Here is a 23518-nt window from a genome sequence, read left to right as displayed (position 1 = left end):
AAAAGTGTTATGCTATGTTTTGCTTGCATTTGAAATTTAAATTACCATAACCGTAACGAAAGTCTTCATTCAAGGTTATTTTTGACAGAAGCTACAATAGAACAAAATTACGATATTTCACATTTGGTATATGTAATATGAATGACAGTATTTTGACGCATCGTATTTTATTTGTGTACTACAACTGAAGTGGCAGTGGGCAGGGCACATATTTCCACGGACAGATGGCCGCTAGGGCAGTAAAGTCTTCGAATGGCAACCACGTACCGGAATGCGTAGTGTTGGCAGGTGTCTCACAAGATGGACCGACGATCTGGTCAAAATCACCGGAAAACGTTGGATGAGGGTAGCGCAAGACCGATCATCATGAAGATCTTTGGGGGAGGCCTTTGTCCAGCAGTAGACGTCTTATGGCTGATATGATGATAAAACAACTGCCATTCACAAATTTAAGTTAAATTTATGTTCTTTGACTCTTAAGTGTCATTTCCGTGACTTACATGAATAAAGTGATTTTGATTTGATTAGGGACCGTATGGCGTAATAGCCAGCTTGTGAATCACCACAACACCTACTCGAAGTCAATGTAATATAAAAGGCATGACGGTCTTCAACACGGCCGTCTGTTTTACGTGATAACGTGCCCGTACCTACATATCGATATTTTCGAGTGTTTAATGTGTGACAATCTTTTTGAACACTAAGATCCTCCAGAAATTCATTATTAATTGATCGCAACTCTTTTCATATTATGGGACAGGGAAGAAATCAATAAAAGTTTCAGCCCCTGTTTCGTCTGGGATGGTGAAATAATATTAGTTATTAATTATTATATAGTGAATTTTATTCGTTTGGTATTTTCAAAGAGTACAATAAAAAATTGGAAAATCGAAAAGTGCACGCCTCGAACGCTCATGCTATAATTTTTTTTTTAAAGTTAAATTTCGAATAAAATCGAATCACCTGCGTTTTTTTTAAAAAAACGTGAAGGCCTACAGTAGTCATTTTAAAAAGGAACCTTCTCTGCTTAATTCTGAAAAGTGTGAAAAAAAAAATTAAGTCGTTTCGTCAAGTCGTTCTCGAGATATCGGTACCACGCCGTTTTTTTCAACCACAGACTAATGGACGTCCACGATATTTTTTTTAATATTAATACGTATTCGACAACTTAAAAAAAGTATCAGGATTATTCATTAGCGTCTCAGCTTTATATTGATGTGCTTTTTATAATGTTTAAAAGTAATAGAAAAAAAATTTGCAGTTTAAAGAGTGGAAATCGTGTGACCTTGACGGGTCGGTTATAAAGCACAACCTCGCCGCTTCGCGTTCGGAGCGTGCAATATGTCATTCATGAGCTCGGACGGATCAATTCGTTTTCGTTCCTGGCACCTCTGCAGTCTTTCCTATTATGGTTTTCAATTAACATATTTTTATTAACACATCGAAAAAATTGCGGTGAACTGAAATCCTATTTTTCAGCAACTCAGGCACATTAAATCAAAGTGACATCCATATCGCGAGTGTAAGAGGTAGCTTGTTACGCACACTGAAACCTTGCCTGCTTTCATGCGATGACTAACAGCTAGTGGCTTTATCTAAACGTAGGTATAAATTATCTAAGAAAAATACATTAAAATCGGGTTACTTATCCCACTTCTAGGCGTAATAAACTGGTCCTTAATCAACTAAACAATTTCTTTGATTCATTGGCTTTCGAGTACGTAGGTATAATTAAACTTTCCAAACTTTTTTTTATGGAAAAGCTGGTCAACCGAGCGTACAGGTTACCTTGTTTGATACGTATCACGCAATATGAACGCTTCACAGAAGAAAAAAAAGTGCCGTATAGGGACGCCCGAAAGAAGCGTAACTCTATACTATAAATCGTAGGAACTAAGCGTTGAAAATGTCACAAGAGGTGTGGGACAATTTACTTATAATCAACTGAAAGAATCAACTTTCGTTTATTGTTATATTTTCGTTTCCAGCTAATCACAACGGATATTCAAATTTCAAGTGACTGGCGTGGATGCGTAGGGAGGAGGAACAGATAAAAGCTTTGTGCTCCTCCGGGGCACATAAAAAATAGAGAAGCCCCACTCTCAAGGGTGTTGTAAGAAGCGACTAAGAGCATTTACCAGTTGGAGGCTCCTTTATACAGGATTCCGCTATATAGTGGAAGCATTATTGTGTTTCGGTCTGAATCGTACTCACTGGGCAATTTTTTTTATGAAAACCACGGACGTGGCGAGCAGAGAGTTTAGCTGATGGTAATCGATACGCCCTGTCCATTACAATGCAGTGATATTGGATTATTGAAAAACCCAAAAATTCTGAGCGGCTCTAAAATTGTTAAGTCTCATTTGCCCAGTAATTTCACTAGCCATGACGCGCTTCAGACCGAAACGCAGTAATGCTTACAAATTACTGCCTCACGGCAGAAATAGTCGCTGTTAATAATCTAGCCGGCATCCGGTGCAAAGGATCCTCCCACTGCAATGATAAATGAGACTTAACATCGTATGTCTCAATGTGACGAGCGCTATTGTAGTGAAAATTTTAATTGTTTAATATACATAGAAAATTTTAAATATTGAAAAATAAAACTCAAAATTTTATAATATTTATTGATCATTCACACATTCACAAAATGATTGAAACACACTACAATAAGTTTTTCACATAAAGGTAATCTTGGTCCGCACTTGGTTCACCTGCCACACGTTGAGGTTCTCGTACTCCTCGATACACGCGTCCACCTGTCGGATCAAACAGCATTAATATTTTAAGTAATGAATATCGATGGAACAACCGACCAATAGCCCGTATCGTTCATAAATATTGGTTACGAATTAAATTTGTATAACAATTAAATCTCGAAGTGAGGGGTCACTCTAAAATAAACAAATTGTTTTGATCTGAAGTAGCGATATCTAAAGTCAATTTCCTAATATGTAAATATTAGGATTGAGCAGGTTATCAAGTGTAAAGGTGATCTTGTAGATGGACCCATAACCTGAGAGTTGAACAAGGACATACCAAGTTTTACGAACCTTGCGTCACTTGAACGGTTGGAAGCAGTTGGTAAGAGCGTTCGGACGCAACCCGAGAGGTCGCAAGTTCGAGTACCGCATCGTTCATATATTTATTTACAAATTAAATTTGTACAATTTATCCCAGAAGTGAGGCATAAATAAGGCCTACGCCTTTGTGATTGAATCTCCCGGAATAAAAACGAATCTACAACGCATTCTAATGGATGGAGTGAACACTTATTTTCACGTGTCTGCTTTTAAGTGACAATAATTATAATAACAAAAAATATAACTCCCGTACGTTGGGGTAGCGGCAAAGCCTTGTCATAATAACATAATATGCGTGATGTCGACATTCAGTCGTCAATATATAAACTATACTTTATTGTAGCGTCTGCATGGATCTAGCGTCACTATGACGTCATTATGACGGCGGCTTGTCCCATTCTCACCGTTCAGAGATTATATCACGTATTTACACTGACGTACCTACAATAAATAACTAGACTCACAATCACGCTCAAAAATTGTCTGAAGTAAAACTCTGCCTACTTTATGTTGTGCTACGACCGCGCTTTGAATACAACGCCACGCAAAGACCAAATTTTCAGCAAAAAACTGTCCAAAAACTTAAAAGTGATGTCGTATTGCAGGTAATTGCCCCTTTAAATTAACATACTAATTATGTAACTAACTTGACGTTTTTAATCATTTTGCTGAATAATTAAATTTCAATTACTAAAATAAAATACATCACCCAACGCAATTTTTCATTTGCACCTTTATCAATGAACTTCTTATGAGCGTATATAATAAACTTTGAACATTAACTACCACGAAATAATGTGTTATTTGAATGAATGTTACTCGATTTTTGACCACCTTTTAATAGACGATTTGGGAGTCTAGTTATTTATAGTACGATGTGTATTTATCATAAATTCTAAAAGCATTAAGTAAGTTAGTTAACGAATACCTGATCAGGCTTGAATCCCTTATCGACGCAGCGCTCAATGACGTCAGCAATCTTCACCGTTGTGTTGGTGCCGGCTAGATCTCGCACGATGGCGAATATGCGGTCCGTCGCGGAGATTCCCCTGTACCGTAACCGAAATATCGGTAAATACTATATAGATCGACAATATATAAAAGCCACACAATTTAACAGTGAACTCTGAGTTCAGTTAGGATATTAGAATCAACCACTGCAATATAACTTTTTAATTATTTTTGATGTTGGTTATTGCTACACTGTTCCAGAATATTCGAGAATAATCCTTACCCCTAGGCCGTAGACTTCTGCGCTATTATTCTGGCTATCATGATGTTTTTGGCCAAACATTTTTCAAATACTTTGTCACTTTGTAACTTGGCTTGCGTGGTCGGTCAAACTTTTTTTTCACATATTTTCTATTTTTTTTAATTAAATTTAGTAATACATTTTAAAGAGATACTAAAAAAATATAATTTGAATACAAAAGAGGTATCTTTTATAAAAAAAAGGTTATTTGAGATTTTCCTCTAGAAAAACACAAACTCGCAAATTCGCATGTCTTAAGATCTTCGGAGCGTCGTTATATGGATTGGGTTGCTATCTTACTCTAACTAGGTGCCCCGGGTTCAATCCCCGACCCCCACGTACTCTAAAAATACTGACCTCTGCACGTTCTCGTCGATATGTGTCAAAGACTGCTTAGAGACGTCGACGAGTCGAATCGCTTCTGACACATCTTCTTTCTCCACCACGTCGGAGAGCCTGGATATAGAATATTCGAATTTAGTTTATTTCTTTCTTTAACGCACAGCTACTTTTTTTTGCCACGAAGCATTATTGTGCAAGCAATATTGTGTTTCAGTAAGGCAAGGTACAATTTATGTCTCTGCCGTTCCATATTACAAGTTTTTACATATTACTATGGAACAGAAGTGCATTGGTCCATTCAAGATATTGAAGTACTATTAAAAACTAGAATCACAATCGCCTATTAAAAGGTCATCAAAAATATCCGAGCGTCGTTGTATACAGTATGTATTTTACATCTATGAATTAAATGTAGCCACATACTTGTTATAACATTTGCTGACGATATACATGAAAAAAAATCGGTGCACTAGTTAGGTCAAAAACACTTTTAATTTTGAGCGAATATTAACATGCTGTACATTGTACAATCGGGTCACGAGGTCACTGGGTCAACACTCAATGATTCAATGAACTTGAATCTTAGCACATCAAAATGCGATGTTGCCATTCCGCGTGCTTCAAGTTCAAAGACGCTGGTCGTTTGTCGGATAGAACACAAGCGATGTTGCCTGTTCGGTTGCGGTGACTTCAAACGTGTCGGACTGTCCTATAGTGAAAGAACGCGGATGGGCTTAGGGTAGGGCGCAACCTATCGATAAATAGCTTATTTTAAAGGAAATAATACCCGATTCAAAAAGCTATTTAACTTTAAATACTTAGCGCACAGTGTTTCTAGACATATCGTAAAAACCTTAAAACACTAAAGTTATAAACAATAACGTTTTTTAATGTCTTACATGTTATGTAATACAAAGCAATCTAATTTTTAAAAACCGTATCAACTTACCCGTTGCTACTCAGGTTTTATTAAACGGACAAATGAGCGTACAGGACACCTGATGTTAATTGATCACCGTCGCCCACATTCTCTTACAACACCAAAGGAATCACAGGAGCATTGCCGGGCTTTTAGAAAGGTGTACAGGCTGATTTTAAAGATGAAAGGGAACGCCTGACCTCCTGATGGTGGAGATGATATCGTAATTTGTGGCGCGTCGTGCAAAAGTGGATTTCGGCGGCAGGAATCAGGTCAAGCAGTTCTTCGGAAACTCCCAGCAACGCCAAATGATCTAGCCGTTCACAGAGCACTGGATCCCCGACAATTCGAGCAGCTATGCGTTGCACGCGGGCATTAGGTTCTAGCTGATACTGGGGTGCGTCCGACCAGAGGTGAAAACACTACAGGCAGTATCTGGTCTTCCTGCGCTATTGGAGAGCGCTAGAATCTAGGTCAGCTTAAAGTATTACCGTGATCTATTAATGACCCCTAGCTTCATTGAAGCCAATTTGGCTTCCTTGAAACCTTCCAGATGGCCTGTAGACATGACCGGAAGTGGTCTTCATAATCTACTCGCAGCCAGAGAGTACACCCTACCCTAGAAATATATCTATCCTCCCCAACAAACACACCTACCCATATTATTATTCTTTCATTATTCTGTGCGAATGAGGAACTTAATCCGAACGAGTCTGGTCCGATCGTACTGTAGTCATAGGACGACAGCATGACTCTGTCACATCAAAAAACCCTTTTAGTCACCCACAACTCACAAAACAGTAGTTTCAACTACAAAAAAGTATCGATAAACTATAATTGTGAGGTATTATTCCCTATTAAAGACTTATTTTTTTCGTTGTTTGAATGTTTACCACATAACTCATCAGTGACCAGTGTATCGCGAGTCTTCTGGGCGAATAGATTATGTGTTTGCCTTTCGAAGGAATCAAGCTGAAATGTACAATGTATATGTGTACATGTGTAAATTGTGTTTTTAAGTTTGTTAATTGTTATAGCTTTTACGGTGAATTTGACATTTATTTTTTCTTTGACCAGAACGCATGCAAATACGGGTGAGTTTTCTTTAAATATAAAACCAGATGCACAATATTGAATTTACAGTTCAGTTCAGTTATACCGAAATAAAAAAGTGTTCGTAAGAATGAACATAGAGAATTTATATTTCGTCGCAAATAATCAAACAAATCAAAGGTGAAGCCGACGATCCAGAGGTCAATGTACGTCGTCAAAACAGTACTGCTAATTCTTAGTATATATATTTGAATATTTATTTTGTTTGAAAATTTCACTTTTTCAATTTAAAGTTTTTAGTTAAATAATTAATTTTGCGATAGTTATGTGGACTAGTATTACTTATATTTTTATTTATTTCATATGTATGCAGACCATACTGTACACGTATACATTTACTTGGACAGATGACATTAAAACATACATTCAAATTAACACCTTATTTGAGGGCAGTAATGTCCAGTCTATTGTTTATGGTGCGAAATGTGCGAAAGAGATGGATATCGTCGGCGATGTAATTTGTTTTAGCTATTCAAATGTTAGCAAAATGATTAAAATACATTAGTTACATGATTTTGATAATTTTAAGGGGCACTTACTGAAATACCACACTCCATCAATTTTAAGTTTGGATATGCTGTTATTTGGAAAGTGTTTCACTGAACATTTTGTCATTGAGGGGCGTTGCATTCAAAGCGCTGTCAAAACACAACTGAACGAAAACTCTGCCTAATAGACGCTTAGGCAGAGTTTTGAATCGATTCCAATTGTTTATTGTACCTCAATGATTCAAGAGCAACTTTTTGAAAACTGTACGCGCTTTAAAGATGGAATGTCACTCGACCACATGATTATCAGCTTGATATGTGGACTGGTTGGTATACCTCAGCCTGGCGAGTGCGGTGGAGAGCCGCAGGATGGCCAACAGATTCCTGGCCGAGGTAAAAGTGACGTCCCGGCTGTTGCGAGCCTCTCGACGGAGCTCCACATACGATGCTGTCAAATGACATCAGAAATTTATATTCACTCATTACTTTTACGTATAAAGATCATATTATATTAAACTAAAACAGACAGAAACAAATTACCTAATTAATAATTATTACAAAGGGTGTCGTAAGAGGCGACTAACGGTATTTACCAGTGGGAAGCTCCTTTGCACAGTATGCCGGCTAGATTATGGGTACCACAACGGCGCATTGTGTGCTGTGAAGCATTTATGTGTTCTTGTCTGTTATTACTGGACAAATGAGACTTAACATCTTATGTCTCAAGGTGACGAGCGCAATTGTAGTGCCGCTCAGAATTTTTGGGCTTTTCATGAATCCTGACCGGTGTTGCATTGTAATGGGCAGGGCGTATCAATTACCATCAGCTGAACGTTCTACTCGTCTTATCTCTTATTAATAAAAATAGATGGCTGAGAGTGTTATGCCGTTCCGTGACGGGAAACGGGCGCCAAAAATATCATCACATCATTCATAATTGGACTACGTCCTGAAAAACGTTCCAAGCCACAACATCACATTTTAAGGAATTCGTGGACTGGGCTACTATTTCATGATGCTATTTAAAGAGTGACATTAGGGCTGCCATCCGTTAATATGAATCACGTGACCAGTTTTGTTTTCTTAACTCAATTTCGATATTATTGTGGTTTGGAACGTTTTTCTGGAATTTCGTCTAATCGACTCACAGACGATGTAGTCGGCCAGGTTCCGCGGCACGACGGGCTGCTTCCGCTTGGTGAGCGCCACGTACCGTCGCACCAGCTTCATGGACAGAGCTCGCACCTGAGTGGGCGGCTGGGACGAGTGCTGGTGCACGTACGCTATGTGCTTCGCGAGCTCCAGGTCCTTGTCTCTGTCAACAACCCACCATTCATCATAAGTCAAAGTCAATTAAACTTTATTCATCCAATTATTTTGAGTTTTCTTTAGTGTTCATTTCAAAATACTCGCCAAGCACTGGCACTCGAGACTAAGTCTCGTGCCAGTGTTTGGTGATTCAACATGACCTGAGGATGCTTCGTGTAGTGGCGAAACACGTGTCGAATTGTTTAAAGACAAATATTGGCGGAATTAACACTAAAGAAAAGATTTCCGCAAAGTAAAGCCTACTTCAATAAAAACTTTATTCAATATGACTTAAACTTAGCGCTTTTGTAGTGTTACTATATATATTTATTTTAAATTACTGAATCTACCATATGTTTGCAAAAGTAGAGCTCGTGAGAAGAACATACAACGGCCACTATTTTCTTTCTTTCTAAGCTTAGCATAATCGTTTGAGTTTGACCCAATTAAAGGTCCAAATTCAAACCCACATTCACACACTCACTCACTCACACACGCAAACAGTTTTCAGATTTGTTTTAATTGTGCGATAATTGCATAATTAGGTTTTAATCGTTTTTGTTTATTTCTATATTGTTTATCAAGTATTATGTATCCGCTAAGGAAGTTGCGAGATATTCCCAATACAAGTGTCCTAAGACAACTTACTGGGAAGGCTCAACCACTAAAAATGTATATGTAATCTTAGAAATAAACGAAATTTATTATTAATTTATTATATATCTTTGATTTCGTTTTTACAGTCATTTAACAGCTGAATTTATGCTGAGCTTAACCTAAGACAGCCCAATGCAAAAGTCAAGTTCGCATTTTATCACACCCAGCTAACTTTTACGTTTTATTTTATGACGGTAAGGGACGAGACGAGCAGGACGTTCAGCTGATGGTAATTGATACACCCTGCCCATAACAATGCAATGCCACTCAGGATTCTTGAAAAACCCAAAAATTCTGAGCGGCACTACAATTGCGCTCGTCACCTTGAGACATAAGATGTTAAGTCTCATTTGTCCAGTTATTTCCCTAGCTATGGCACCCTTCAGACCGAAACACAGTAATGCTTAAACATTACTGCTTCACGGCAGACAGGCGCCGTTGTAGTACCCATAACCTAGCCGGCATCCTGTGTAAAGGAGCCTCCCACGGGTAAATGCCCAATGCAAAAGTCAAGTTTCAGTTTTATCACACTCAGCTAAGTTTTATGTAAGTAAAGTGTAAGTACGCTGTATAGATGTCAGCCTCGTAGTGTCGTCACCTGTTAGGTTTGTCCTGGATGAGCCACAGCAGGTCGAAACGCGACAGCAATGCGGCGGGCAGCTGTATGTTCTGCTCGATGGTCCTCTTGGGGTTGTAGCGGCCGTACGCGGGGTTGGCTGCCGCCAGTATGGACACGCGAGCGTTCAGGCAAGTCATTATTCCCGCCTGGAATTGTCATCTTAATATTATATTTATTGGCTTTATCACCGGCACATACAGTAATACAACAGTACCTTAACTTCATACTATAGCGAATCGACGCCCGCGAACATACACACAATTTCCACGGCCGCTAAGCAATCTTGGGGAGACAAAACTATTGGGTGCTACGCCGTACGCCGCCGAGACTGGTCGCTGTCCGAGTTAAAATAGCTACGCCGCGCCGTCCACATCGTCAATCTTTTAGTATGTACCAACCCTAGCGCTCCGCCCAAATATAAATTTCGATAAGACCTTGTTGAGTTATGCTACTGTTTTATTACTTGCCACCGCCGGCGAAACGATTAACTGTCAAATATTTTCTCTCTCAAGAAATCTACAATAGATAAAGATATGGTGTAAATAAAAGATACATATAATAATAGTCACAGACTTACAATATACTAGCGTATAATCAAACGCAGCATGCGAAGAGACGAACATCTCTAAAGGAGATATAGCAACTTGATAGAAAAGGAAAGTAAATCTAATTTGATGAGTAAGTCATACACAGTCAACCACGTTTGGAATTAACTTCTTAGTACTTTAGAATAGTAATCAACTAACATTTAAAAATATTTTATTTCATAGGTACATTACATTACACTTGAAATATGTCATTTTTTTAATCAGCTCATTCAGAAGGCAAACTTCCTTAGAGAAGAACGACCAAGAAACTCGAATGTTGCTCTTTTTAAAACATTAGTATTACATGTTCTTATTTTCAATTCGATTTACAAATCATTTTAATTGCAATAATTATATGCAAAGTGATGAAAACAAAAATACTCTAACATCAAACACTAAATGCATAACACAGAGTCAAAAAAGATTTAAATTACTAAGTAAAAACACAAGAGTTATTGAGTACTGTAGATGCATCAATCCACACATAAATTAAAATAAATAAAGGCATTATGTGAGCGGTTGGTCGAGCTTTATTGATCTCTGGTCGTCTTTACGATACTATATTTTAAGTCTATGATGATAGTTCATCGCTCGTACACCCGCTATAGCTCAGCGGCGAACTATTAGAACCACACTTGCTTTAAATTTCTAACTCTACTTTGTTCTCGTTCATCGCAGGTCACCAATTATGTTTTTTTTCGATCCCTTCATGCGCAGAGTTTCAACAGACAGCCACATTCTTATTGCTCGATGCGTGGTATCTGTATGAATTTCAAAAAAAGAACATTTTCGTTTACGCGCGTTCCACACTACCAGAACGTCGCGCGCCGCAAAAAATGTTGGTTATTCGAATCCCCGCCATTTTTCTTCTATATTTTTATCGTTTTGTTTACAAAAAATGAGCGATTCATTTTAAACGCTGCCAAAGAACATTATATTCGAGTGAATTTCAATTATTGAACTTTACAAAATGTAAATTACTACTAAAATAAATAATTGTTTCAATACTTAGTTTATTTGTATATAATCAGCAATGATTGCTGCTATTGAGCAGTGTAATAGCTTGTTGGACTCTGCTCCTATTGAGCAGAGTAATTATTTGATTAACACTGCTTCTATTGAGCAGTCTTATAGTTTAGTTTCTGGTTTGGAATATGTTCCAAATTATTTAAATTAGTCAATAAGACAATAGGGGACTCCTCTAGCAATATAAATACACAATGTACAAGTAATAGTAAACATAATAATTGTACAGTTATAAACCTGATGCACCAAAATATGCAAGGATTGTTAGGTAAACAACTGGAACTGGAGTTACTAATGAACCATGAAAATATTGATATCTTATGTCTTACTGAACACTGGCTTAGAAAATATGAGCTCATTTTTAACTCCAGTGGTCATCGGGTGGCAAGTGTGTTTAGCAGAGAAAAGGCAACACGTGGCGGCTCTCTTATACTTATAAGTAAATCATTTAAATTCAAAGACCGTAAAGATATTGTGGGCCTCTCTGTTGAACGTACCATTGAAATAGCCTGTGCAGAGCTTGAGTGTGCCATTGTTGTAAGTATATACAGACCCCCCGATGCATTATATGAGTTATTTGAGAGTGTATTGGAGGAGGTTCTATCAAAATTATCAGAATCTAAGAAATATATTATGATTTGTGGTGACTTTAATATTAACTTATTAGAAAAATCCACCACAAGTATTAGATTCAAATCTTTGTTTAAATCATATAATTTATCAAATACTTTCTTAGAACCTACTAGAGTAACCAGCACCTCTAAAAGCTGTATTGATAATATTTTTACTAATTATAAACCTATTTCTCAATCAATAATTAGTAAACTGAGCTCAGACCACTTTGGTCAATTAGCCTCTTTTAATATTGAAGGGAACAAATGTACTTCAACTAAAAAGTTTGTTCCAGTAAACAATAGGCGAATGGAGAAATATAGAGGCAATGTTGCAGAAAAACTCTCAAACTTGTATTTGAATTATAACAGTACTCCAAATGAGATGTATGGTAAGTTATTTAAAATAATTAAAACAGAGTTTGCTTCTATATTTACTTCAAAGACAGTCAACTCGGGTGGTCTCTTGTCATTTAACAACTTGGCAACAGCTGGTATTCATAGGAGCAGACAACGGTTATATGAACTATATAGTGAGAGATCATCATGTAATCATGATGCATCTTTCCTTGTATATGTGAAAAATTATTCAAAATTATTTAAGCAAGTATGTACTATTGCTAAGTCAATGCATATTAGAGAAATAATTAAAAATGCTTCAAATAAAATAAAAATGACTTGGAAAGTTATTAACTGGGAATCTGGAAGAGCGAAAGACTGCAAGTTTGAATATAATCTAATAATAAACAATACAAAAATCCACTCTGAGCAGGAAGTAGCTTCTGCTTTTGAGAATTTTTTTTCTGACATTCCAGTTTCCATCTCAAGCACCCTTGTCTCCTCCATCAGTGTTGCTGAGTCACTTCTTTTGGAAAATGTTAAGGAATGTAAACAAAATTTCAAATTCAGTATTGTTAGCCCAGCAGAAATAATTAAAACTTTCAGATCCTTAGAAATGAAAAAAACTGCTGATATATGGGGCATATCTGTAAAAATAATAAGTTCTGTTATTGACGTCAGAGCACCATATCTAGCACTAGTTTTTAATAGCTGTATTGAACATGGCGTGTTTCCTGACCTTCTGAAGTATAGTAAAATTACACCAATATTTAAATCGGGACTCACTTCTGACCCGAATAACTATCGCCCTGTTTCGGTGTTGCCGACCCTCAGTAAAAATTTTAAAAAAATTATTTTAAGCCAAATGCTTACTCACTTTAACACTTATAATTTACTTCATATAAAACAATTTGGCTTTACTAGGGGACCCTCGACTACGGATGCAGGTGTTGAACTCATCAGGAATATTTTTGAGACCTGGGAGGAATCACAGAATGCACTTGGTATCTTCTGTGATTTATCTAAGGCTTTTGATTGTGTTCAACATGCAACGCTGGTCAGGAAGCTATGCCACTATGGTATAAGAGGATCTGCACTAGATCTTCTGATCTCATATTTAAATAATAGGATTCAGAGGGTCGAGGTGAATGGCAGGAGATCTCCTGGGACTCCTCTCGGTATGGGGGTACCACAAGGGTCTATTCTTGGACCCTTCCTCTTCCTAATTTATATAAATGATCTACCTAACCTTGTAGAAAAAAAACACAAGGTGGTATTGTTTGCGGATGACACTTCACTTATATTCAAAGTGAAACGAAGCCAAGTTTTATATGACGAAGTAAACAATGCTCTATCTGACATCGTGTACTGGTTTAGCGCCAATAACTTATTGTTAAATAATCATAAAACCAAATATATTAAATTCACCGCGCCAAATGTCAAAAATGTAGATGCGAATATTTTATTAAATGGAGAGGTGGTAAAACCAGTGGAATCTGCTATATTTCTTGGCATTACTCTTGATTCCAAATTGCAGTGGGGCCCCCATATTGAAGGATTGGCGAATAGGCTTAGTTCTGCAGCATGTGCGGTTAAGAAAATCAGACGGTTAACTGACATAGATACGGCGAGATTAGTATACTTTAGTTATATTCATAGTATTATGTCCTATGGTATATTGTTATGGGGCAGTGCGGCCGATATTAATACTATCTTTGTGCTGCAGAAGAGGGCTATTCGCGCGATTTAAGAGAAAAATTTAAAGAAATAAACATTTTGACTGTTGCTTCTCAATACATTTTTGATAATGTTTTGTATGTTCATAAGCACATTGAGGAATTTTCTAGAAACTGTGACATTCATAATGTTAACACGAGGAACAAACATAAACTTGTTATGCCTACTACTCGGTTGGGTCGAGTTAGTAAGTCTTTTGTTGGGCGATGTATATGCTTCTACAATTTGATCCCAGAAAATGTACAAAACAAATGTGTTACGAAATTTAAAAGAATTGTTAAAAAACGTTTGTGTGGGAAAGGTTATTATAGCATAAACGATTTTCTTAATGACACCACGGACTGGGATTAAAGCGAACACCCTCAGGCTCTTTAATAATTAATGTTTATTGTACGATATTACATTGTAATCCATATTTTATATAAATAAAAAGCCCGCTGAGTTTCTTGCGCCCGGTGGTAGATTTTGACGTTCAATAAGTGATTATAAATCCTATTTTGAATAAAAATATTTGAATTTGAATTATATTAGGTTACTACTAGGACTGGTGTTTTAGTGTTAGCTAACTGTTTCAGAATCTTCATTCATTCAGAAGATTCATATTCTGGGTATAGATAAAGTCTTGTATGCAACTGTTGATAATTAGGTATTAAAACACTCATGTTATTCTCGGCTTCGCCTCGTGTGATAAATCCACATTCGTGTTTTAATACCCCTTATTACACAACAGTTTCATAAATAACTATAAACTTACTCATATAACTACTGTAAACATATCTACACCCATTCTTTAATTCATCTGTTAAAGATTCTAAAACAGTTAGCTTATTGCCAACATTAAAACACCCAATGTCCTAGTAACCATTGCAAGGAAAGGGGACAGAGAAGTCTTCAGGACATGATAAATCTCCTGAAGGTGACTGATCCTGACGACGTACCGTCTTTCGTGGCAAGAAACTTGAACAAGTTACCGCCCGTCACCTTCGACCATGTCGACGTCACCAGGTTGCTGAAGGACATCACAAACCTCAAGGCAGCCCTGGCAGAAGTGGTGTTGAAATTAGAGGCATCTCAGAACACCATCAGGGACCTGCAAGCTGAAGTTGCGACTTTGCGCAACAATACCGTTGTAATCATATATAATACCGTGTCAATAGAGGCCAATAACATCAACACACGACGTGGGGCTTGCATTGCTTCGCCAGCGAGTAGTGAATCAGCGAAATTCGACTCGACACCGGCCGCTGCGCCCGCACGTGTAAGCGGTAATGTACTTGCCGCCCGTCCCTCACCTCCTCCCCTCTCGGAGGTGTCGCCTGCTGTCGTTACGTCAACACCTCAACGTGACTATGCTGCTGCCATCCGCCAGCAACCCAGAAAGCGGACAGTGCTGAGGACAAAAAGTGGAAGCGGGCACGCCGCAACGAACCCGCTTGTAGAGCTGTGTCGAAGGGTCTGACCGACAAGGATGGCTTCATTAAGGTGGAGCGGAAGAAGAGGAGGCCTCCTAGTCATAACCAATGTGGCACAGCACCGATAGGACAGAACCAGCTCCTGCGTCCCGTAATCCCAGCGACGTATATCTACGTCTCTCGATTTCACCACACCACCAAGGCCTCCGACATTGTTCAGTACTTGGTGGAGAAGACAAGGTTCCGGTTGGGTGTCGAAAAGTTGGTGACGCGTCACGCAGTAGACTTCAACTATTTTGTTGTTCGCGTCCCGACATATTTCAACCTTCCTGGACGTGCAGCTGTGGCCGAAGGGGGTCGTGTTCCGCAAGTATCGCGGACGTCGCCGACCGCCGGAAGCTACCGAACCCGCGCCTCACATCGCCGCGAAAATGCGACGTAGATTTAAGTTATATATAATATGTATGTTATACTATAAGGTATTTATTTTATGGGCCATGTAGCCTGAAATAAAGGAATTATTGTATTGTTGTATTGCATCATCCAAACTAGTGTTGTAATGAAATTCAGTACAACATTACAATACTCGTATGGATGATGTAATGGTTACTAGGACTGGCTTTTTTAATGTTAGTAGTAAGCTCACTGTTTCAGAATCTTATAGATGATTCATATTATACGTGTAAATAAAGTCTTGTATGCAACTGTGGATGATTAGGTATTAAAACACTTGTGTTACTATTATCATGATGATAAACCCACATTCGTGTTTTAATACCCCTTATTAAAGAAGTAGTTTTTTGTTACTATTTTCATTTCAAGTTCTCCGAAATGATGTTACATGACATAAATAAATGTTTTTTGTAAATTAAGTTATCATAACAATTTTAATTACAATTTATTTTTTAGGTACCATTACAGTACCATATTTTTTTAATATAATATTATATAAAAAGCTATATCTGTAAAACTAAAATATCTGCGTGATAATATAGAACTCAAACTGTACTTACATTAGCAATTGTTGCATAGCAGTGACAGTTGTTGTCTAACTTCTCACCCCATTGCCTTTATCTCAAGAACACATCATACCTTAGCAATACTGATGGTCTGTTGCTCCATGACTTCGTGTATGGCTGTACGGTCGGCGTCCGCCATCTTGTCGAACTCGTCAATGCAGCACACACCCTGGTCGGCCAGCACTAGGGCGCCACCTTCCAGCATCATTTCCCCCGTGAAAGGATCCTGGTGACAATATCTAAGCATTATATGTTGAACTTTCGTATTTCCTGTGCGTTTGTCTATGGCAACTGTAGCGATAAGTCACTAATATTACATCATCAGTAATTTTCAACTTTGGTTGACATATGAAATCTATTATTATTCGTGTTCCGACCTTACGTGCGATCATATGTGATGTGCCCTATTATAAGTAGATAATTACAGAAAATAAAGGCGAGATCACATTATTTTAAAATGGTGTGCAGGAGCACTTGCTCAGCCGGAAGCAAGGGCCACAAACGATCTCCAGCAACACATTGTGATGCCTGTAGCAATATCAAAAGTCTGTTAGACTACTACGACTGTCTCGGCAGCAAGAAGAGGAATGGGAAAAAATGGCCCAATCAACATCCCAGTCAAACTAACTCCCGTAAGTCTGTAACCCTCTGGTAGACAGGTGTGTCTATTTTTTTGGTTTGTTTGTTTTTTATTGTTTATTTTATTTTGGAATATGTTGAAATATGTTTACTTGAAAAATGATCGCAAAATATATTTCAGTAGTTAGTTTGTCCCAATATAGCCTAGTTAAATTTTATATCATACAAAAGTGATTGTATTTATGTAACCACCAGTATTTAAAAAATCATTAAATAATTATTTAAAAAATATTTTTAAAGTCTAGAAAAATACCTTCAAGACAGCAGCAGTCAGACCAACCCCAGAGGAACCTCTGCCCGTTGTGTATTGGGAGCGAGGGGCAAGGCGGTCAATGTAGTTCAACAACTGGGATTTAGCCACACCAGGGTCACCCATCAAACAGATGTTAATATTGCCACGAATCTTCATGCCATTTGGCCTCCTGTGCCAATCAACAATTATTTATTAATAGATTACAAATTATTACTTTATTATCGCTATACAAAAATAAAAATGAAACAATGGCAACCATAGGGAATAGCAATCATTACTTTAAATAATATTTAAAGTTGATTTATTAAAAATTCATTGACAATGACTATTTAAAGTATTTGATTTTATTTCAACAATTATAATGTTCTCACTTAGAATTATTTGCTTACACAATTATGTAACATACAATTCAAAAAAATAGTAGAACTTACTTTGACTATCATAATATAGGTATTCATTTCAATAAATTACTTATCATAATGTTAAAAGGCATAAAAGGCATTTGTTTTCTCAAAATTGAATTCTTTAGAATTCTTTTTGATGTCATTTCTAATATACTAGATACTACTTACCGCTTCGGAAACAAATGGCGCTCTGAGAGAGAAGAAGCGGCGCTATATACAATATTATACAGTCATTTCTATCGTTATAATATAATCATAATCTAGTCCCAGGCTGTCCGATCACTTAGATATTCAGCTGTGGAGTAATAGGATTTACGACAGAGCCATTTTTTTATAAAACATTTAAAATTATTTATTGATAATGCCTGAACAGTGGGTGGGACTTTATTATAAAAGTTTACCTAACACCTTTTTGGCTACCCTTAAAGCTATTATGTATCTTATGAAGCCTACTAGAATTAGATCAATAAAAAAAAATTATACAAACTTATCAACACCGCCAACAAGAAGTAGTAATAGAGCCTTTTTAACATCTTCATGGCCATATATCTCCGGTGCCAAGCTCCTTGCCATACGGGAGTACAAATCCTCATCAGCTAGTTCGGCCAACTCTTCCTCTGTGAGAGCTTCAGTTAACTCATTCTCATCACTTTGGTTTAGGCAAGTGACACTCTGTAACCATCATCAAATTTACTAACTTCAATCACTTAGACAAGACTGCTGAAGTCTAAATTTGCTTATATTATGCACTAAATTTGTGTTGTCAAGGGAATCCCTCATATTTGACCACCTTAGCTTAATAATTATGCAAAGTACTTTACTGGTCAACATCATATTAATATTTATATTGGTATACTGTTTTAAAAAGTACCTTTAATATGTTAAGGATAAACCTACATATTGCTTTTAAAACATTTGATATCAGAATTACTCACGTCACAATTGTTGACTTGCTGGTGATCACGCATTATTGGATCATCGAAAGAAAACTGCATGGGAATTTGATCACCTTTGTATATTCCATGTGCAGCATAACGACGTCCCAGAGACGTCCGTACCATACGATAGCTCGAGCACGAATTTAGTGTCGACAGTATAGCCGTATTTATAGGACTCGGCGAACGTGCACTTATTTCGATTAATGCTTTTACACAATCAAATAATGATTTATCATAAGTAAAACTATTTCGTTTTTATAATAGGTGTGTCATAAAGATTATTCTCTGATCAATTTACTCACATGAGCTTCAAGATAAGTGTCTGAGAGTAAACCCTGTACAATTTGCCGGAAGCCGGCATTGAGCATAGGCAGAAATATTCCTGTGACAGCAACATGGTCTCCAGGTTGAGCTCTTCTTGTTGTTTCCCCCCGACAGTACACAGAGAGCTGACGTGGTATGTGCCCTACTGGTACTTGATCAGACTGAAAAAATATATTATATACAATTAACTCGTTGCAATTAATATTCACCTAGAAGTTACCTCTCTTGGCATCACATAACTCTTACATCTACTAAAGTTAGAGTTCGCTTCTTTTAAAAAATAATTTAATCTGTATATTTATTTATTAATTTAAAACTTACACATTAAGTAATGTAACAACAATATAACAATAAGTTAAACCAGACCTAGCAAATCCTTGATTTTTAGTGTTAGTACCTAAAAAGAGAAATTTATATAAAGAAAAAATATAAGATACTGTGTCAGCAGACATAAATAAATATCTACTTCGACTCAGGATACATTTCGACTGAGTCGCGGTTAGGGTATCTGGTGGTAGGTAATCAGTGAAGTATGTGACAAACAAAGGTCGAGTCATCGCAAGTCCCTGACTCCTCCACTCGATAGCCATGCTGCTGTGGTCGTCTGGTGTACTTATATTTTTGTTGCTGCCTTCAGGAGCAGCAACAGGCCTGATATTACTGTATAAGAGAGAAAAAAACTCCACCACTTACATGCTCTTGTATTTTTAATTCCTGGAACTTCTGGAACCTTGAGCCTCTTGTCTGCAAATGCAACTGACCAGCTGTTTTGTTTAGACGGCACTCATCCGCTGTACAAGCTGGTGGTGGTGTGAACTGTAAAGCTTTCACAGGCTGGTAGGTTTCCGCCCCACATGCGCTGCAGGAATATGTGGCCACAACTAACAGTGGCTTTACATCTGTACATCTAGTAACTATACCTGAAATTGTCATTTATTGATTAAAAGAAGTTTGTATACTATAGTGAAACATGGAGGAAATAGAAACAGATTTTTTTTTTTCATTTTAATCTTACCTCATTTGAAATCTGAGACAACTTAAGACATTGAATGCTTAAACAATGGATACAAAGTAATAGCCGGAAACCAAAACTTTTTATGGTAAATTATGATTAAGTAAATATGAATGTTTGAAAATATGCATGAATGTATATTAATATTTAAAAAAAAAAAAAAACATTTTTCGGATCCGAGGGGTCGGCATTCAACTCGTCAGGTGCCGAATACTTGGATCCGAGAGCTAGGTTATTTACTCTGAATAATGGTAAGTTACCTGCACAAAGATAAAAAAACTTAGAATAGAATAAAAAACTTAGGAGTATGCCTGACAGAAAATTTTTATAGAAAAGCCTGGAGAACCTTCATATTGCTTACATTCATAAATTGTTTGTACAGATCTGTATGAGTTGCACCGCTACTATGGCCCCGCCCCACCCGGATCGGAGTAAAGAGCACTTAATGTTACCCTGTACTCCTAATGCACACACTCTCTAAAACTTACCTCTGACAGTTACTAATTTTCCAATTTGCTCTGCTTTCACTTCCCTTATTGGCACACACTTTGATGTGGACAAGTCTTTGAAGTACACCTCACTGAAAATATTTATCATTATATATAAAAATTTTGTGTCACATTGTTTGTCCCCAATGAACTGCTAAACTACTGAACCAATTTTAATCAAATTTGTGTCATCACTGTGCAGTTTGATCCAAATTGAGAGGTAGGATAGTTATTATTTTGATTCATGACCCTTAATATAATATTTTATTTCTGTATGAATTACTCTATTAGAGAAATTTTTAATGCATAGTTTGACAGTTCTGCTGTGACATTATTTTATTACAAGTACAAGGAAAAACAAAATAATAATTGTTATGATTGAACTTATAGAAATTTTGTAATTAACAAAAGGTCTTTTTCAAAAATTATGTATATATGCAATTGTTTGGGTGAAGCAAAGCACACCAGTCACCAACTAGTTATAATAATATTTATTCTAACAACGAATGGTGAATTGATTTTTGTCTCTTGGCAGTTATGAAGATAGATAAAACACACTTAATCACAAATTTACATAGAGATGCCAACTCATACATACACCAGAGAGTTAGAAGGTTATTCACATCAATTCATTGCTATGATATTTATTTACTAAATAAAACTATTTAGACAACCCTAAAAATATAATAATAGCTTATTACTATCTTAACATACTTTTCTGTCATAATCCATTCCTATAAATTTATTATACTTGTTTAATTAACTTCATAATAAATACTTTAATAGTTTATATTCCTTAATTTATTTATTTTTTTAATTATTTATTTTTACACCAACAAGGCAAACACTAACAAAAGTATAATAATATTATTACAATAAATAATAAATTCTAAGTGTTGGCTTAATTATAGGTGTTACACACATTTCAAAGACACAAACATATTTAATTAAAATGAATGCAAACATTATCGGAATATTTACAAATTGAATTAAACATAAATGAATAAGAGATCAATAATATTATATAATAATTAAAACATGCATCATTTCACAATTATATAAAACAGACTTAAGCTTATCAGTATTTATTAATTATTTGAATAAAATATACTTTTTGCCTATAATTTACAAAAAAAAATTATGAATATAAATGAAATAAATTCAGTTTAAATGACAAAATATTGTCTGAAAATAAATCAATATCAACTTTTTTATCTTTTTCTTTATTAACAGTAGTTGTTATGACACCAATACATTTCTTATGTGATAATTTATATATAGCATTATAACTCAACATCAATCTATTAATTGGAGAATAGCGTCTTTGACATGAGCGTGTGCTTTTTTCTACGAATGGCATAAAAGATGACGGTCTTATTGTCTTTAGTGGGGCACAAATATTTAATTGAGCTGGTAAATAGGTACTATCAATGACGCCATTCACCAACTTATATAAGAAAGTAAGATCGAGGAGCTGTCTTTAATTCGAGAGTGACTGAAGCTTGAAGTACTTTAATTTATTCTCGTAACTACTAAGAGTTTTAACTAGATTATGATCGTAAGATAGATGCAAAAGAAATCTCTTTTGTATCCTTTTGATTCTTTGTGACTAAATATTAAAGTGTGGATTCCATACAACACTGCAGTATTCCAAGATACTACGTACCAAAGCTGAGTAAATAATTATTTTAGTGCGAGCATCCTTAAATTGCTTACAGTTACGAAAGAGCGGAGTTACAGTTATAGCGGAGCTTCTTGTCTAGCGTAACTCCTAAATCGCGTATGTGAGGAACTTCAGACAAAAGTCTACCATCAATGTAATATGTTGTTGCAAGAGATGTTTTTATTCTAGAAAATTTCATAATTTTAGTTAATACTAAAAATTGAATACTTACAATCGTCTAATAAGTTCTGGTGGATATCTGTTTCTTGGGTCTCGCATCTCACCAGGGATTCTATGGTTTCTTGATTCTAACATAATTCTGTGTTCAATGTAGACATCTAATGCATCTTTTGCATCAACCTAAATCAAATGTTCAAATAAAAAATACATAAACAGCATCTTCAATTAAATTTTTTTTTAAGTGGAAATAGATACACACCTCTCTATGTTTATAGTCAGGCAACATCTCATATACAACATCAGATACCATATTGGTATACCGTCTGGTATTATTACGAACAGCCTCAACTAAATCTTCATTAACTTCATATAGGTCATCCAATTCAACCACAAATGGGACCTAGGTAAGAGGTATAATTTAATAGGTATGGAAACTAAGCATCATATTAATAAAATCTTATAGTAATGTAATTACCTGTTCTTTATGTGCTACTCTAGTAAGTTGTTCTGAATATTTGAATAACTTATTACCATCATCATCAGTTTGACAAAAGTCAATAAAAAAGTTCTTGAATGATTCTGAAACAAGGAATTCAAAATAGATTTGTTTATTTTTAATGGAGGCATTAAAGTATAGAGAATAAAAAAGCGTAGTCAAACCTTTATCTGCACTATAATCACGCATCGCCATTTTATTGAAAATAAGCGGATAACTCTAAGTATAGTATGAAATTAATAAGGAAATATTTTTTATAACCCCTTTCAAACTTATACAATTTCAAGTTAAACTTAAAAGTTTTTGTCAACAACTCGAAATTTGAACTTTTGATAGAAGTAAATGAAGACTGACATAGCCTCGAGGTGTTTTGGCGCGATTTGAGTACAATTGACATTTGAGCGGACTATACTATAGACAATTTCTGAATTACTATTTCTATTTTCTGCAGTTGTTTAAAATATTATTACACAACAGTAACATAAATAGCAATGTTATAGTTATTTATGGAAATGTTGTGTAATAAGGGGTATTAAAACACGAATGTGGGTAGTAAGTATCACATGAGTGTTTAATGCAAATTGGAAATTAATTTAATATTATTATTAT

At 36.1% G+C, this 23518-nt stretch overlaps 1 protein-coding gene across 1 annotated transcript; it reads right to left on the bottom strand.

Moving 5' to 3' along the window:
- Positions 1-2607: 2607 nt before the first annotated feature.
- LOC126965844 (DNA replication licensing factor Mcm7) lies at positions 2608-23246 on the bottom strand. The gene is made up of 16 exons (XM_050809606.1): positions 23074-23246; positions 22889-22992; positions 22673-22813; positions 22466-22593; positions 20571-20662; positions 19764-19990; positions 19049-19231; positions 18296-18480; positions 17405-17573; positions 16586-16738; positions 9761-9927; positions 8346-8512; positions 7534-7645; positions 4693-4791; positions 4012-4132; positions 2608-2759 (listed from the first exon to the last, which is right to left on the bottom strand). The coding sequence occupies exons 1-16, from the start codon at positions 23102-23104 to the stop codon at positions 2679-2681; spliced, it is 2160 nt and encodes a 719-aa protein (XP_050665563.1). The 5' UTR covers positions 23105-23246; the 3' UTR covers positions 2608-2678.
- Between the last annotated feature and the right edge of the window lie 272 nt (positions 23247-23518).

The sequence above is a fragment of the Leptidea sinapis genome, chromosome 9 (genome assembly GCF_905404315.1).
Source record: "Leptidea sinapis chromosome 9, ilLepSina1.1, whole genome shotgun sequence".
Taxonomy (NCBI): domain Eukaryota; kingdom Metazoa; phylum Arthropoda; class Insecta; order Lepidoptera; family Pieridae; genus Leptidea; species Leptidea sinapis.
Note: the sequence above shows the minus strand (reverse complement) of the source record. Positions and strands in the feature narration are given on the sequence as shown.